At 30.2% G+C, this 16,538-nt stretch overlaps 2 protein-coding genes across 3 annotated transcripts; both read right to left on the reverse strand.

Moving 5' to 3' along the window:
• Positions 1-170: 170 nt before the first annotated feature.
• LOC114190549 (DHHC-type zinc finger family protein) lies at positions 171-3,220 on the reverse strand. The gene is made up of 9 exons (XM_028079482.2): positions 3,059-3,220; positions 2,845-2,958; positions 2,432-2,773; positions 1,969-2,037; positions 1,811-1,882; positions 1,584-1,712; positions 1,393-1,473; positions 1,016-1,177; positions 171-936 (listed from the first exon to the last, which is right to left on the reverse strand). The coding sequence occupies exons 1-9, from the start codon at positions 3,098-3,100 to the stop codon at positions 409-411; spliced, it is 1,539 nt and encodes a 512-aa protein (XP_027935283.1). The 5' UTR covers positions 3,101-3,220; the 3' UTR covers positions 171-408.
• Positions 3,221-5,392: 2,172 nt separating this feature from the next.
• On the reverse strand, positions 5,393-8,218 carry WRKY47 (WRKY family transcription factor). 2 transcript variants are annotated; one of them, XM_028081812.2, is made up of 7 exons: positions 7,871-8,218; positions 7,706-7,789; positions 7,472-7,606; positions 6,792-6,902; positions 6,552-6,686; positions 6,335-6,448; positions 5,393-6,251 (listed from the first exon to the last, which is right to left on the reverse strand). In XM_028081812.2, exons 1-7 carry the CDS (start codon positions 8,102-8,104, stop codon positions 5,760-5,762), a joined length of 1,305 nt encoding a protein of 434 aa, XP_027937613.1. In that variant the 5' UTR covers positions 8,105-8,218; the 3' UTR covers positions 5,393-5,759. The 2 variants fall into 2 exon arrangements, with proteins under 2 accessions (XP_027937613.1, XP_027937612.1); XM_028081811.2 differs by having other exon boundaries at positions 6,792-6,905.
• Positions 8,219-16,538: the final 8,320 nt, after the last annotated feature.

A 16,538-nucleotide genomic window follows, 5' to 3' on the forward strand; every position in this document is an offset into this window, starting at 1 on the left:
CCTCCTCGAGTTCGCCAGCACATCTATATTAAAATAAGGGTTTCCACAACCTCACCTTTCCATCAAGGGGAAAACTATTATAACCTTGAGATCTTGTTTTGGACAAGAAGTAAAAACGTGTACATGAATATTTGTTTAAAAATAACATTACAACAGCAATTATGGATAGCTGAGAAAAAAAAACATGATTGCATTTATATGAGAATTAAAAAAAAAAAACAAATGAGTCATACTTACAGGTACATCGACTAGCAGAAACTATCCCATGTCATGTATATTAAACAGGAATCCATGTTACATAAATTAACCATCACGGGTGTAAATATAAGGAATCAATGATATATAGAAAACGGATATGGAGAATGCACATATCAACAACCCTTTCTCTAAGGCTGAGAATCTCAACTTCTAAAATACAATGCTTCTTGGGGATGCCTCGCTATCATCTTTTCCGATAACTGAACATAGAACCTGCCTTGAAATATGTGTTTCAAGCTCCCTGGACACATCTGTTAATTTCAAGTCGAAACTGCTTCTGTATTTGTGATGTGGAGATGCTATCAAGTTGCTAGAGAACACCGTTGGTGAGCCAGCAGAAAATCTCCTTCTCGGGCTTGTGAACCTTCCTGGCGATCCAGTTACTCTCCCTTTTGCTATAAAAGATGTCGAGAAAATATCCTCGGTGTCTACGGTTTTGTCCGAATTCATCAATGGCCCGCTTTTTGTTTCCAATGGAAGAGGTTTTAACGAGTTTTGTTCCCCTGTTGGCTTTTCTTTCACAAGCCTTTCCCTGGCCTTCTCAGCTGCCAGTAGGGCTTTCTCCCTGGTCAACTTTACGAGTTTCCATGGGTTAATGCTCACATGGAACTTCTTTGTCTTGATCAACGGGGAAGGTTCAGTTTCTCGTTCAATCCTGATAGACAACCTAGGTGAGCCCTGAAGTTCAAAACAAACCTCCCTGTTGGTTTTGAATCACAATCAGGTCATAAAATGTAACAATCTATCTCATTCTTACCTGGTTTCCTTTGCATAGAAACTTGGACATTAGTGTTGGCTTTTCAGGTGAGTCAAAATCGAAGCTCTCCTCTGAAGAGAAATCAGAATCATCCAATGATTCCAATTCCATGGCTTCATTCTCTTCTCTCATCGCTAGAATATAGTCATAGGTTCTCATTCCCTTCATTAATAACACACACAATGTATTCAACAACAACCAAAAGGACATATAGCTAGAGCTTGATGACAAAGCACTTTCGCAAACTGATTATCAAAACCTGTATTTTCTTCTACATACTTTGGCAAACCGATTTAATAGCATTTTTAGTTGTTTTAAATAACAAAGCATGATAATATATGATCGTTGGCAGTTTCAAACACAATAAAGAAAGCTACCTTTCGTATAAGAACCACGTGAAAAAAGAAAAGCTGCCCCAATGCTGCTGAACTATAAGCTGTCAATAGGAGAAGCAAAACCTGCAGCAGCATTCCACGAAGTTGGAAGCAAATCAGAAGTGATGTTAAATTTTGGACGCAGTACGGAGCAAAATACAGAAATGTTAAAAAATGATCTAGACAACTCTTACACATATGGTTGCAAGAACTCCTCTTGGAAATTCTATATGGAGTTTGCTCTGAAGCTCCTTTTCTATTCCCCTTTTATCAGCAAAACATCTGATAAATATAGCAATCGCAACACCTCCTTCAATCAAGAGCTGAAACATAACAAACGTTGTTGGAAATGACTCAAGTCACCTAACTCAAACACTAGTTATTTTCGTTACTAAAACTGAAGCAACTTGTGATGACTCACCATTAGCAGCACGAAAATCATGAGAAGAAAGAAAGTTGTGTAGTTCCTTTTTCCAACACAGTTATTCAGCCACTGGAAACAAGCGAAAGAAGATATATTTACATCATAATAACTAAAGAGAATATATATAAATTAGAAACGCAGAACATAATACCTACCCTGCAATGGTGATCAAACCCTTCAACACAACGATTGCAAGTCCTGCAGTGCTTACTGTGTTTTTTCACCTGATTCAGAGGAGAATTGGATTTAACTGGGAGATAAGGATTTGTTTTATACACTTCTCCATACGTAATTATAGAAGAAAAAACAATAAAGTATAAGGAATTACAGGAGATATTGGTGGGCATGACTTATATTAGTTAAATTAGCTTCTGCATTTTTTAAAATCTAAACTATAGAAACATTGTAGCATCTAGTTAATTAACTTCTATATATGAACGTGTGAGGTGTTTTTTCGGATCATTTAAGAATCCGATTCATATTGCTAACACAATTGCAATTAATTAACTTATAAGTTTAATTAAACTAACTTCACATTATTTAATTTAAATTTGTTATTTTCTTTACCCTACATGCTTGTTGAAAGGTTTATCCAACAAACCAGATGAATTGAAGTACCTCAAAATCACAAAGTGCACAAAACGAGATGTCATCCTCTTTGAGATCGGGGGCAATAGCATCATCATCGTCCTTCATGACAAGGGGGAATGGCAAGAGAGGCTCCATTTGAGGACTTGTCTTCAAGGGATCAAGGTACTTCCTCTTGATGAACGTCCTCAGCAACTTCCTCTCCACCCTCCTGAAAAACCTTATCACAATCTGCCCGAGAATGAACCCGTAATTGAGCTTCGGAGTCGCATTTAACGTCTCTCTCTTCTTCTTCTTCTTCTTCCGGAAGCTGGTCCTGTCCGTGGGGTCAATCGCCGTGCACCTCACGAACAGAAACATCACGGAGGTTGCCTGCGAAAAAACACGTGACAGTGTCACAGAAACCGAACAGAGTCGAGAATGAAACAAAAAAAACGACGTACCACGACGGAAAACGCGAGGGTGAGTGTTAACTCGGCGGTTCGGTTTCCGAGGAAAAGTCCGAGGAAAGTGTAGAAACACACAACAAGAAAAGCGTACACTGCCGCGCCCACAAACTGCACTCACGAAACAGAAACTCAATGAATCTGATCTGATCCCTGCTTAGATTTTGATATTTGATTCTGAAAATTGAGAATGTGTAGAAATAGAAAAGACCTGTAAGGAGTGGAGAGGGCGTTGCCAGCCATGGCGTCTCATGGTACAGAGTAGCAGTGAAATGTAGAACGAGAGAGAGAAAGGGAGAGAGTGAGGTATTAGAGTTGCAAGATTCAACTCGAGTTGACTCAACTCAACTCAACTCACCTTAACGGTCAAGTCTCTGTTTTCAAAATTGAACTCAACCGGGCTCCATTTGATGCATTTTTTTTCATCCAACGGACACGTGCCTCTTTGTGCCTTCTCCCAATGGTGGCTTTCTTCATGCACCTCCCAAGTTTTCTTCCCTGCACCCCAAATGTTTTTAAATACCCTAAAATAACCTTTGACTTTGACTAGGTAATGATTAGTTACCTCTCTCCTTATTTATTCTTCCACTAACCCTCACCCCTCACATTTATCCTAGGCGCTGCACCCCCCACCCCAAGGAGTTGGATCAAATTTCAGGCCTTATATTTATGGGCCGGCTCCCCTCTTCATTCACCAAAATTGTTGGGCCTCTCTTCCTCCAGAGTAAAACACAAACCAATCATCCATGCTATACTATTATTAAATTAGAAGGGATTAATTCTATTTTATGGTTTTTACATTTTAATTTATGCGCGATTTTTATTATTCATATTTAAATTGGATAGTTTGCTAATTATTCGAATTGGGTTCCTCAACTTGAATTTTCATATATAAATATATGATGGAGATGTAGTATATAATTAATTTGTATAAATTAGCAAGAGAAAAAGTATATCAAATATTGTTAAATAAAATATTAAATGTAAGAGTTTTTTGTGCAAATATTTTTTATGAATTTCATTTTGCAAAAGAAATAAATTAAAATTATTTTTATTATTACAGATTAAATTGGCAATGTCTAAATTAGTCATATACAAAAAAATTAATGGAAATGTTCCTATTGTTTACCCAATTCATATGGGTAATAGTGAGTAAATTTTGCAATTTCTGTACAAGTACTTAACCTTATTGTTGTGCACTCCGAAGAATCATATCACAAAATTAGACCTTTTCTATTTCTCACACTTATATTACCAATTTAACGACTAACTCCGATTTTTATAAATTCTCCCATTTGACAATCATATGTTTAATAATAAAATGTTAAATTAATATGATAAATTTAAATTTGTTATGAATTAATAGTGATCCATTGATTTAATAGAATTACTCATATGATTCATTATTCTGTATATAAATATTTGTATTAATTATTTGGATTTGTATTTTTTATGGGTTACCATATTGTATCTATTTATATGACTATTCCTATCAATAATAAGACACAGAATTTTTTTCCTATTCTCTTATTTTCTATTCTTCCTTCTATTGTATATTCTTCTCTCTTCTCTATATTATTATGCTTTATTTTGTAACAAAATTAATTTATTAAATAATAGATTAATGTATGAAATTATTAAGAGGAAGTAAGAGAATAAAAGAATGTTAAAGTATTAGCTCTCATTAAGGTGTAGGGCAACGGGTTTGCGTAAGTTTCGGAAACCTTGTCATTCTAGGCTAGCTAGCAAAAATATGCATCCGTACCTATATTATATTAAAGGAAAATGAATTTCTCACAAATTTTTTGTTCACAAAATTGACAAAGTTATTAAATAGAATAATATTTCTTAAGGAAGTTACAAAAATAAAGCAATAAAGTAATAAAGTTTTAATTTTTTTTATAAAAAATGGTTATTTGTCAAAAGAACATTTTGTCAAATTATCATTTTCTTATATTAAAATATACAATTTTGTAAAAATGGTATTAAAAATATATTAATATAATAGAATTTAGAAACATATATAATTTTATTGAGAATAATATAAAATAATATATGCAAGGGATATTTATATACCTATATACGAAGGTGTTCTGATACACTCAATAGTCTCTCATTATTTAGGAGTCATTGTCAAATACAATTTAAATATTTCTTCTTCATTTTACTTTGCGAGATGTCTTTTAAAGAAAAAACTGTGATAGAACTCTATGTTTTAAGATGGACAATACCTCGGCAACACTGTGTTAATTCTATATTGCTGTCAGACTTGCGGTCAGAACAAAAACATAGTACATGTCTTCTCATTGTTTTTAAAGAAGTTATACAATTACTTCTAGGAAAAGGTTGTTTAATTACTTATTTTATTAAATAAAAAATATATTATTTTTATTTATTGAAGAATAAAATTGTCCATTAAAAATGATATAAAAAGCAGAAAGATTTATATAATGGAAGATGAAACTTAATTTTATATGCACATATCTACAATGTAGAGATAATAAGGCACATAGTAAAAGTATTTTAAATTAAACATCAAGAAAGATTTATAAGAAACATCATATATAAGCAAAAAGTTCCTAATTTCACTCCATAAAGTTTTAAACACCCTGAACTCCATTTTCCTTGAATTTACATATTCATGCCTCAACAATGTAACCAAATCTTCCACATGTTAGGTAGCAACTCCATTTTGTAGGCCAATATTCCGAGAGAAAAATATTGAGTGTTGAATGTTAAGTTTTTCCTTCCCATACAATTTTTCTCCCAAAAAAAAACTATATTCCTATATTTACATTTTATACATAGAGATAACAATATGTATACATTGTCATATAGATATGTAAGCTACAATTCATGTATAGAAGCTGCTGGTGACCCGATAAGTAGTGCATGCATGAACGTGAAAAGAATTAAGTGGGTCCAGGCAACATAGATGTCCCAACAGCAACAACGTTTCCACCATTGTTACTGTAGATATTATTTCCACCATCATTGCTTCTAGGAGCTCCAATAATCGACGAGATAGCTGCTGCTAACGCGACAGTGAAATTTGGATTCGAAGCAACAGCGGCGGTCACGATATCTGTCAAAGGTTGTTTTTGCCCTAGTGAATGTTGCATTTTGGGAGGGAAGATGATAGGGTGCCCTAGCACAGGGTTGTTGGTCATGTCAAGGGTGATGGTGGGAAATGGTGCAGAGGCTGAGAGGTACATGGAAGAGAATACTCCAACACTGTTGTTTAGTGCTTGGTTACTAGTTGTTGAACCCGAAGAAGATAACAACATAGCTGCAGCTGCTGAGGTAGAATTCGCCATCACCGTGGCTGAAGGTGGAAGAGGGTGGTTATGATTTCCTTCGTAAGTTGTTATCAACACACTCTTGTCCTCTGTGCATCTTTGCACCTGTACAACGTAGTTGCCTCAACATAATATGTAACAACATCGATCATGTTCAAAACCAAACATTAATGAGAAGAATTATTTACCTGTTTACGAACGGGGCATCCTAGTGCCATGGTGCAACGATAGTAGGCACGAGGACATGGATTACCCTTGGATATTTTTTGCCCATATTTCCTCCATTGACATCCATCGCAGATCTGAACACTCACATTATGGGGGTATTTAGATTTAATTAGCTATCATATATGCAATAATAATATAGATCAGGACAACCATATATTTAATTTAATTATTAATTACCACTGGAGCTTCTGATCTTGCACGCACGGAAACTCTGGTTCTTCTTAAAGGAGGCTCACCGGGCTTAGATTCTTCAAACTTGGGACTCTTGGATGATGCTTGTTCAATAACATCTTCTACACGATCAGCATGAGCCTGCTTTCCACCATTGCGTTTAGTCAAATGATGCACATTTTTTTAATATAGTTAATAATGTACCTATGACTTTCTAGAAAAATTAAAGAAAAAAAAAATCAGTACCTCTTGACTAGATTTATCATCGGAGACTGATGCAACAACTTTAGCGTCCAATCTGGTGCATGATTGTGGGTCCAGTAAATGATGACCAGATATCATCTCATTTCTCTCCACCTTCTGATCCATACACTCAATAAGTTCAGTGCTTTTGATTTTAACTTCATATATGTTTGAATGTAAATAAGTTATATTATTTTAAATTCTTTAATTTATTTTAAGTGATTTTTCATCTAAAAAAGTAACATATTTTTATTTTTTAATTATTTGATTAAATAAAATAAAATCTGGCATGTTCATGAGAATAGATGACATATATATTTAAGTCTTTTTCTTTCTCTTATCTTCTGACTAAAGACCTAGAGTTCATGGAAAGCCCGAAGAAACCATATACATGGGTTCGACGACTTTAAGAATGGAAATCATGATGACCTTTCTTAGTTATTTTAGATCAATGTTCCATTGGAATTGGTAACACTGACAGTAGGAAAGAATATGAAAGAATTTAAAAGGGTGAATTAATAAAGAGAGTACAAACCATACATAAATCTTAGACTGATGCTATTCATTTAATGTTCTTTCCTCTATTTGTAAAAAATAAGATCTACCATATCTGCACAAAACGTATAATCTAGTAACAATCATATATATATATGATTGTTAATTATACATAAAAACCTAGTTACCTGATACGGCTTTTGCTTCTGCATAGCAATGAAAATTTGAAGATGGTGGTAGTTTTTGGTGATTTGGTCCAACATAGTTCTCAACCTGTAATTCTCTTCTTGTAGTCTCAGAAACTCGTTTTGGAGCGTATTCAGCTGGAAGCAAAGAGAGATAAACAAAATTGAATCTCAAAACTTAATTTCAGGCATCTATTTAATTTTGATGAGCATATATAAAGATCTGGTGATGCAAACCGGAGATTTAAGATTTTGATCAATTGCTGCTGCTGATCTTGACAATTCGTCACTCTGACTCGGACACATTAAATTCAGCGTAGTCTGTATATTGCACAACACAAAGAATAATGAATATTGGGGATTCAGAATCTAATTAAAGTGCAAGCATAAATGGAAAATTACATTTACGAACTGATGAGTGAGAAGAGGCTGTGATTCGTTCTCTTTAGGAATGTTTGAACGGAGATGGTGGAGGTTAAGACGAGTATCTGAGTTATGAGTATGAGTGTTGTTGGACGGTGAAGTTGAGGAGAAAAAATCGAGTTCTTTGACGGCGTTGACGGTTGTAGGATCTAGATCGAGACTGGTGGATCCAATTTGACGACGGTGTTGTTGCATTTGGTGGTGGTTTTCCATTATCACTCTTAGAGAGTTAGAAACAGAAGGAGCACTTTCAACGCCAAGGGTTTAGATGTGTGCCACTGACACTGCTACTTCACACTCTATTTTCTCTTTTTGGTCCTTTCAAGTTAAGACTTAGAATCTGTTCTTATATGCTGAAATACTATTACTGTGGATGGATATATGTTAGGAAAAAACGAAAATGAAATAAAAAACATAAAAAATAGATTTTTATTTTAAAATAAAACACTTTCTACGAAACCAACGGATTTACGAAAAAATAAAATATACAATCGAGTAAGCTTTTTCATGTCATTAATTATTAATGTAAATATTAATAACATATTTATAAATATCATTAATTATACAAAAAAAATGCAATTGATATATTAATATTAATATTTATATTTACATGATTTAAATAATTGTATGAATTATAAACATTTATAGTTTTTAATAATTATATTATTAGTATACGGTTGTATTATGATAAATAAAAATATTAAGATAGTAAATGAAACAAAATAAATTAATTTAATATTTGTTTATATATTATATAAATTAATAATTAAACTAAAAAATTTAAATAAAATAAGTAATTTAATATTTCTTATATTTGTTATCATGGTAAAATAAATAATTCAAATATTAAAACAATAAATAAAATAAAATAAATTAATTTAAATGTTAATATTTGTAAATTAGTTTATTTTAATATATTTTATTTTGAAATATGATTTTTTTGTTTATTACAATTTTGTAATAATTTTTTATATAATTTTTAAATTATTTATGAATTACTTATTAAATATTTTAATCCAATTATTATATCGAACCAATTAAACTACATTTTTTCTATTTATTTTTCTTTATTTTTTACTTTCATTTTTTTACCTAACTTTTTCACTTTTTTTTTTCTTTTTCAGTTGGAAAGTTAAAGACAAAAGTGCGGAGAGCGTAAGGTGAAAAAAGAAATACGATATTTTTAACTATGATAATCTTAGTGTTTAATTTTTATTAAATATGTTTTACTGACTAATATAAGGATTACAATAATTGACAATAGATTGTTCAAGTAAGAAATTATTAAGTAGATCTTGAATCATTATTTTAATAATTTTTTTTGTTTGACGTATTACTAAATATTAATGTTTTGTTTTGTTAAATTAAAAGTTTAGATAATATTACATACACTATATAACAAAATGTCTATAAAGTTTGGTAAGAATTAAAGAACATGGTGTTTAAAAGATTCATTCATCAGACCACTAATGGTTATTACTCTCAATTGTTAAAAATAAAAGTTGTTATTATTTGAAAAAATAAAAAACTAATGGTTTAAAATAGAAAAATATATCTGGTTTTGTTTTATCTTCCTCTATTCATTTCGGTTTCGGAGACGTTTGACGACACGGCTCTATCGTTAGGAACTGCAAGAGGTGGAGCCCTCTTCGTATTGGATCAGCCCTCCACGTCAGTCCCACGTCACTCTAGGTTCATGCCATCATCGATTCATACTTACCACTACCTAATAAGTGAAAAAAAAACTAATAAGCACATAGTTTATTGAAATAGAATGATATAAGTAAATAATAAATATTAATTAAAATTAAAATATTATTAAAAACATCACTAAATAAAATAAAAATGACTAAAATTGGCTTATTATATTAAAATTTATTGTGTGAGTTTTCTCTTTAAGATTTTTGATATGATAGATGTAGAAAGATAAATATAAAATTTAATCTGTTTGTAGATACACACTCAAATTTCTCATATATTATTTGTGATATTTGAATGAAGAAATGTTGGTGTGTTGTGGAAACATGGTTGCAAGCCGCGTTTAATTTCTTCTAAAAAATAATGATTCTAGGCCACAGTTGACCAACACTAACAAACAAAATATTGAAATTAGCATAAAATATGAAACCTGACTTTTCGCATTATTCATTAATTTAACTTTTATGATTTTTTCCCCCACTAAAATACAACTCGTAATATTATATAATATTCAATTAACGCTATATAATAATTATATTTATATAGGGACGAGGAAATAGTATTTGGCACTGTTCCCATGGTGGACTAGAAAATAATCACATACCAAGCAAAGCAACAAACCCGTTATAATGAATCAAAATTAGCCCTACATAATAACCAATTGAACCCATGATCTCAGCTTCAAATTAGCAAATGGGTATCCTGAAGTCAATGCCAGGTTATGTAGGTTTCTTTTACATTCATCTTTCCTTGTTCATAACTTTGAAAAACATGCCATTCCATAAACTATAAGTCTTCAAATCATCATCCAGTCAACGTCATCCTAACCAGCATCATTCATTTTTTTCTAGCAACTTTTAAATTCTATTTTTTAATGTGAACCTCAATAACGCACGCCAACCCCTTTTCTTCAAATTTTTATTAATTACCACATTATTGCACAAATAATGGACTATTCAGCGTAGTTATCACAAAATTTCATCATCGCAACACTAATCTTTTTACTTATAAACTAAGTAATTTCTATTAGTTCTAGTAAGAGTCTTCGCAAGGCTTTTAAATTATATCTAATCACAATATTCGATTACTATTATATATCTATCTATCTAGCCTTAGGATGCAAAAGCTAAAAAGGGTTTTTGGATCGTTTCTGAATTATACTAAAACGGAGTAAAATTATTGACAGAAAATCTTGAAAACTGAGAAAGTTATTACTATAATAGTGATGTTGACGTTTTGAAAATAATGACTGTATTGGTTTAAAAAATAAAGTAAAGTTTGAGTATTTTGTTGAAATTGAAAAAATAAAGTCCATGCATGAGCCATGCAGACCCACGCATGCATGGTGCGTATTAAAATATAATTGAGGCTAATTAAGGCAAAGAAACAATGTTTGAAAGGAGATGGAGTATGGGTGTGTTATGGAATAAAGGACTGAGGGAGACCCCACTCGTGTAATTTCAAACTTTGGCTCGCACGTTGGGTTCAAAAAACACCACACTCACAAATTCAAAACTAATCTTCACGTGTGTATTAGTACTTTCAGCACCAGATTCTGATTTCTCCCCACACTACACCACCTCTATAGTTAATTATCTTACGTAGACTATTATTATTAGAGCATTGATTAGGTGGGAAATAAAGCGAAAGTTGAATAATATACCCCAATCTTCGTTCAATACGTGCCTAATTACCCTAATCTTAGTTTGTTTATTTTGTTAAATATAATGTATAGTCCACTGGGACAAGGAAATATAACTAACACATACCAAAAATTAACAGAAATTGGCAAACACGCAAGATGGTAGTGTTGCAATCTGATTTCGTGTCGTTAAATCTATTGTCGTGGTCAGAAAAAACCGACAAGGGAATGCTTTAGTTGTGATTTTAATATATAGGCACAACGTTGTGCCTATTTCCTTCATATAAATGGTGTGTTACTATGTAAAAGGCATAGGACGGTGGCTTTAAACCTACAAGTGAAGGTTGACAGTGGACCAAGTTGGAGGATTTCTTCCAGTACCTCCGAGATTTATTCTACACCTCCAACAATTTTTTAAAATTCAAAAGTACTCTTCGACTATATAAGAAAAACTAAATGCACCTCCAAATTTACTTCCGAATGTCGTATATGTCGATATTTGATAAAGAGTTTAAATTTTCTTTATACTAGTTTTTTCTGTATATTTTAAATATATGTGGATTTTTTTTACAATTATTTAATATTTTATTTAATTATTATTTATATAATTATAATTTATTTATTTATTTATATTAGAAAAATATGTATTATAATAACATTAAATATTTGTTATCATGTTTTTTTGTTTTCTTTTTAAAATAATATTTAATTAATATTTAGATGAGATGTGATGAAACAAAATATTTAGGATTAAATATGTTTGTCTCTTAACTTCGTGTGAAAGTTGAAATTAGTTCTTTTTGAAACTTTGATTTAATTTAGTCCTTCAATCTCAAAAATGTCGTGAATTTAGTCCTCATGGTCTGGACACATAGGCTTGCGCTGCTACATTTGCTTTAGTCACCATATCATGTCCTTTAGAAATCATAGTCTTTCTTATTGTCCAACTTTATGCTTCAATCCTTGCTTTCAATCTTGATATGATTTCTTTTTTCCTTTCTAGTTTGGATCCGAGGTCACAGGTGCATCTACCGCACGTACATTTAGGTGTTTGTTGATGGTTGGTCAAAGCCTCCCACAACCTCTTCAACTTGCCATAATATGCAACGATGGTCATTCATTTTTATTTGCATTCAATCAAATCTGCTTTAAGTTGTTGTATATGTGGTCTATCATGTACCAAGAAGCGTTCCTTGACATTTGTCCACAGGTCATTCGCTACTTCCATGTGCAACATAGTTTGGGTTCAATGGTGTTCATTATCCATGACACCAACAGAGACTTATTGGTTCACCAGTCTTCAAGATCTGGAGATTTTCCTGCAAGTTTTCCAATTGTTCCATCTACAAACCCAAACTTCTTCCTTACTCTCAACGCAATTCTCAGAGATCGAGCCCACTCATCATAATTCTTCCCATTCAGTTGAACATGTTAGGATGCTTCTTGTGTTGTTTGTCTGCAGATATATCATAAGGTGAGATTCGCTTCGTCCATTATTCTGATAATATCAGAGAAAGCTCTGGTCCCATAAAGAAGAAGGACAATAATATTTTGACTATTAAATTTTGACAACTTTCTTTTACAACATGAGGTGGCATCTCCTAAGTGGTTTTAGAATATTGAGAATGAGAAAATTGAAAATTGAAAAATCACTTAAAAAATGACATCTAAGGTTATAAGAGAAAATTGTCAAAATTTAGTAGTCAAAAAATCATTTTCCAAAAAAGAATTGACAATATAATTATCGTCCCTTTATTATTTTTCCAACCACAATATATACACACAAAGATTACATAACTACCTCGATCTATGCTAATTACATTTAAATCATTCCTAAATATAATCTATATTAATTTGTACATTTAAACAATTATAACATATATTATAATTGTGGTAACAAAATCAACTATAATAATAAAAAAATTTATAGTGAATATCATAAAATATCAACAATTATTAAAAGATATCTCATTATTCACAATTTTATACTTAAAATGTATTTCTGACTATTGAAAGAGTAAAGTGAATTTAAATTGGTTTTTATATAGATTTCTGAATAATGTAAGAAATTGAATGTATCGGAACAACCATTAAATATAATATATATATATATATATATATATATATATATATATATATATTAATTAAAAAAGTAATTAAGTTGAAAAAAACACTTGGACAAACATGATTCTTCAATAACCATATAAATCAACAATACCCAATATCTGTTCTCCCCTCTGTGAATTAATCTTCTTTGAATTTTAATTAGAAAATTTGTGTAATGTTGGCTACTATACTGTTATAGTATGAGAACATATTTTCCTTGTAATCATATTTTGAATAGCAGTGGACACACACGTGTCAAATTTCTATTATATTAAAATATTTCAATTCTAAAAATTATAAAAAATAAAATAATTTTGTAAAAATAGAAGTATAAAAGTTATATATGATTTCTTTTAGTTGATAGTTAGAGGGTTACTTACGAATGAAAAGATTTTATGATTATTTATCTCATAAAATAATGAAATTAATTTAATTAAACAAAAGATAAATGTATATAATTAAGAAGACACTAGAAACAACAGTAAAAATAATTATAGTTTTTTTTTTATATAATAGTATACATAGTGTTTATGAATGACTATTTTTAAAATAGTTTTTTAATCATTCCACAATGTTCAAATTCAAGATTTTTCTTAAGAGAAAAAAAGGAATTTATGCTAATCTACTAACTTTTTAATCCATTTAATAAAAAAAATTTAAACCATTATAAATGTCAATCAAGTATAAACCCAAATATTAAACTCAGCCAGTTAACCATATCTAAATATAAATAAAGTATAATTATGTGAATATTAATTTGTATAATATAAATATCCATATTTTTTTATTTAGCATATTATATGTCTTCGCATTTCTAATTATTGTATTACTTATTAAAATAAAATAATTATAATTTAAAAACAGTATACGCGTTTTCTTATAGTGCAAAATGTAGCTACGCGGATAAGATATATATTTTTTTATAATTTTCATAATTTGTAAGAAATGTAGATTAAGTTCAACTAAAAAAAGCTAGATGTAATTTTAATAAAAAATCATTTAAATATAAATTATATTATATACTTCTGTATCATAAATTATATTATATACTTCTGTATCATTATTTAGTTTGTTATTTTATGTGTGCATATGATAATAAATACACGATTATATTTTATCTTACTCAGATTTATTGAATGTGTCAGAACGAAATGATTTGAATGTACCGAAACAAAATGATTTGAAAGGAAGAATGAAAGAGATTATAAATTTAGATTCCCATTAACACAACTAAAAACTATTTTTGTCAATAAAAAAATAATAAAAAATAAAAACTCGAAGTGAAAGAGCTTAAGTGCTACTAAATTTCAAGAAACAAACACACCACAAGTCGACAAATTGGACCTAAAAGCTGCAAGTGGGACGAAATCTGATTTCATAATTTTGTTAATGTGAAAAGGGGAACCATACATAAAGGAAAATAAATGTGGGAGGCTAAGTCAAAAGTGCTTCACTCTTATGTCTAATTTGGACAAAAATATTATGTCAAAAAATAAAATCGACACAAGAACACCATTTATCTTTTCTAGAAAGTGTGGTTGATGACGATCTTTTTGTTTGGTTTTTTCATTAGTCTCTCGTGGATTAAGAATTGGACTTTCTTTATGAAAAAGAAAATCACACCAACAAATTTCGAGACATTAAAATTTACTATTTTTTTATCAATTGGTAATATATTAATTATTTTTTAATTACATATAGGGAAATTGATAGATAAAATAGATAAAAAAATATATTTTTAAAATGAAAGAAGTATATGATGTTGTTGGTCTCCATCTTTTTAAGTTTAATTGGAGTTGTTCTGGAAGAGAATTATAGGACCATTGTGCTATTAAAGTCACTATCAATTAGAAAATAAGATAAGAGTGCTCAATGATTTTCAGCCAATTAAGGTAAAGGAATTACAATAAACTATGCTTGTATTTTTGGACACATGGGGGTTTTCTTTTTCATTATTATCTCATTGATTTCATATTGATTTTTTAGAAAATATCAAGTCTAGTTGTACCACCAACTTCTTATAAAATATAGTTATTAATTTAATTTATATATTTACATTTATACTTTAATTGTATATACTTTATCAAAAGCAAATTACCCCAATTTGTTTCTACCTTGTTTTAGATTTTCATAAAAATGTCAAAGAAAGAGATAAAATTGTTAAAGTAAGTAATCAGAAATAAAATGTCAAGAATATTTCAATTTGTTTATATAAATATGAGAGTGCAGTTAGTAATAATGAAGACTCAGAAAGAAAAAACCTAAGTTTGATTGGCCAAACCCGGGCCCAATAACAATTTTTGAAGATTGATTTTTTAATAGCCATATCTTTCAGTCTTTGACACGAGCATTTTACAGCGGATAGTGTATGCTTAATTTCCGCAATTGTTTCTACAAACACATATTCTTAAATTTCACCTATCTATTGTTGGTTTCATACTTTAATTTCCTCTTTATAGATAATTATTCATTCAACTTTGTTTGTCGACCACCGACAACACACGTAGAATTAATATAGTTTGAATATTTGAAAAAGCCTTATTGATGACAGTAATATTTGACACCTTATAATTTGGTAACAGAAAAAATCAACATTCTGTGGTCAAATTGCGGAGTGCAGGGTGGCACTATTGAACTCATGTTGCCGTGTGGCTTACGACAAATGCTTCGTCAACTCTCCCCGTTCCATGAACACAAAACAATCACAAATCAGATTGCGGATAAATTTTCGTGGAGAAGACAAAAAAAAAAAACTTCATATAATATTAAACAACATTTTTATTTTATTTTTTAATTGTAAAACTATTTATAATGGTTTTTATATTAATTATCAACATATTAGTCTAAAAAATATTAGTTTTGCAGACTTTAATTTAAGATTTTACACTTTCTATTTGATCCATCATAATAAATCATGAAATACGTTATAGTATTTTGTAGAGCTACGACAATGTACAAATGCATTGTATTATGTAAATATTTCTTTATCGCAATTTTATATTATTTCACTTAATATAAGGTTAATCTCACTTTTATTATTATGATCATTCTTAATCTAAATAAGTTTTGATACATAATAGAATCAAACATGACAAATAAGTCACATAAATTGTCTGTTTAATGTATGAATACAAAATGTCAATCAATTCCATCAAAATCGCTGTACTCCATATTCGTCCTTATTTATAATGAAGTTTAGAA

The sequence above is a fragment of the Vigna unguiculata genome, chromosome 7, assembly GCF_037176805.1.
Source record: "Vigna unguiculata cultivar grain cowpea cultivar isolate G323 ecotype 2 chromosome 7, ASM3717680v1, whole genome shotgun sequence".
NCBI lineage: Eukaryota > Viridiplantae > Streptophyta > Magnoliopsida > Fabales > Fabaceae > Vigna > Vigna unguiculata.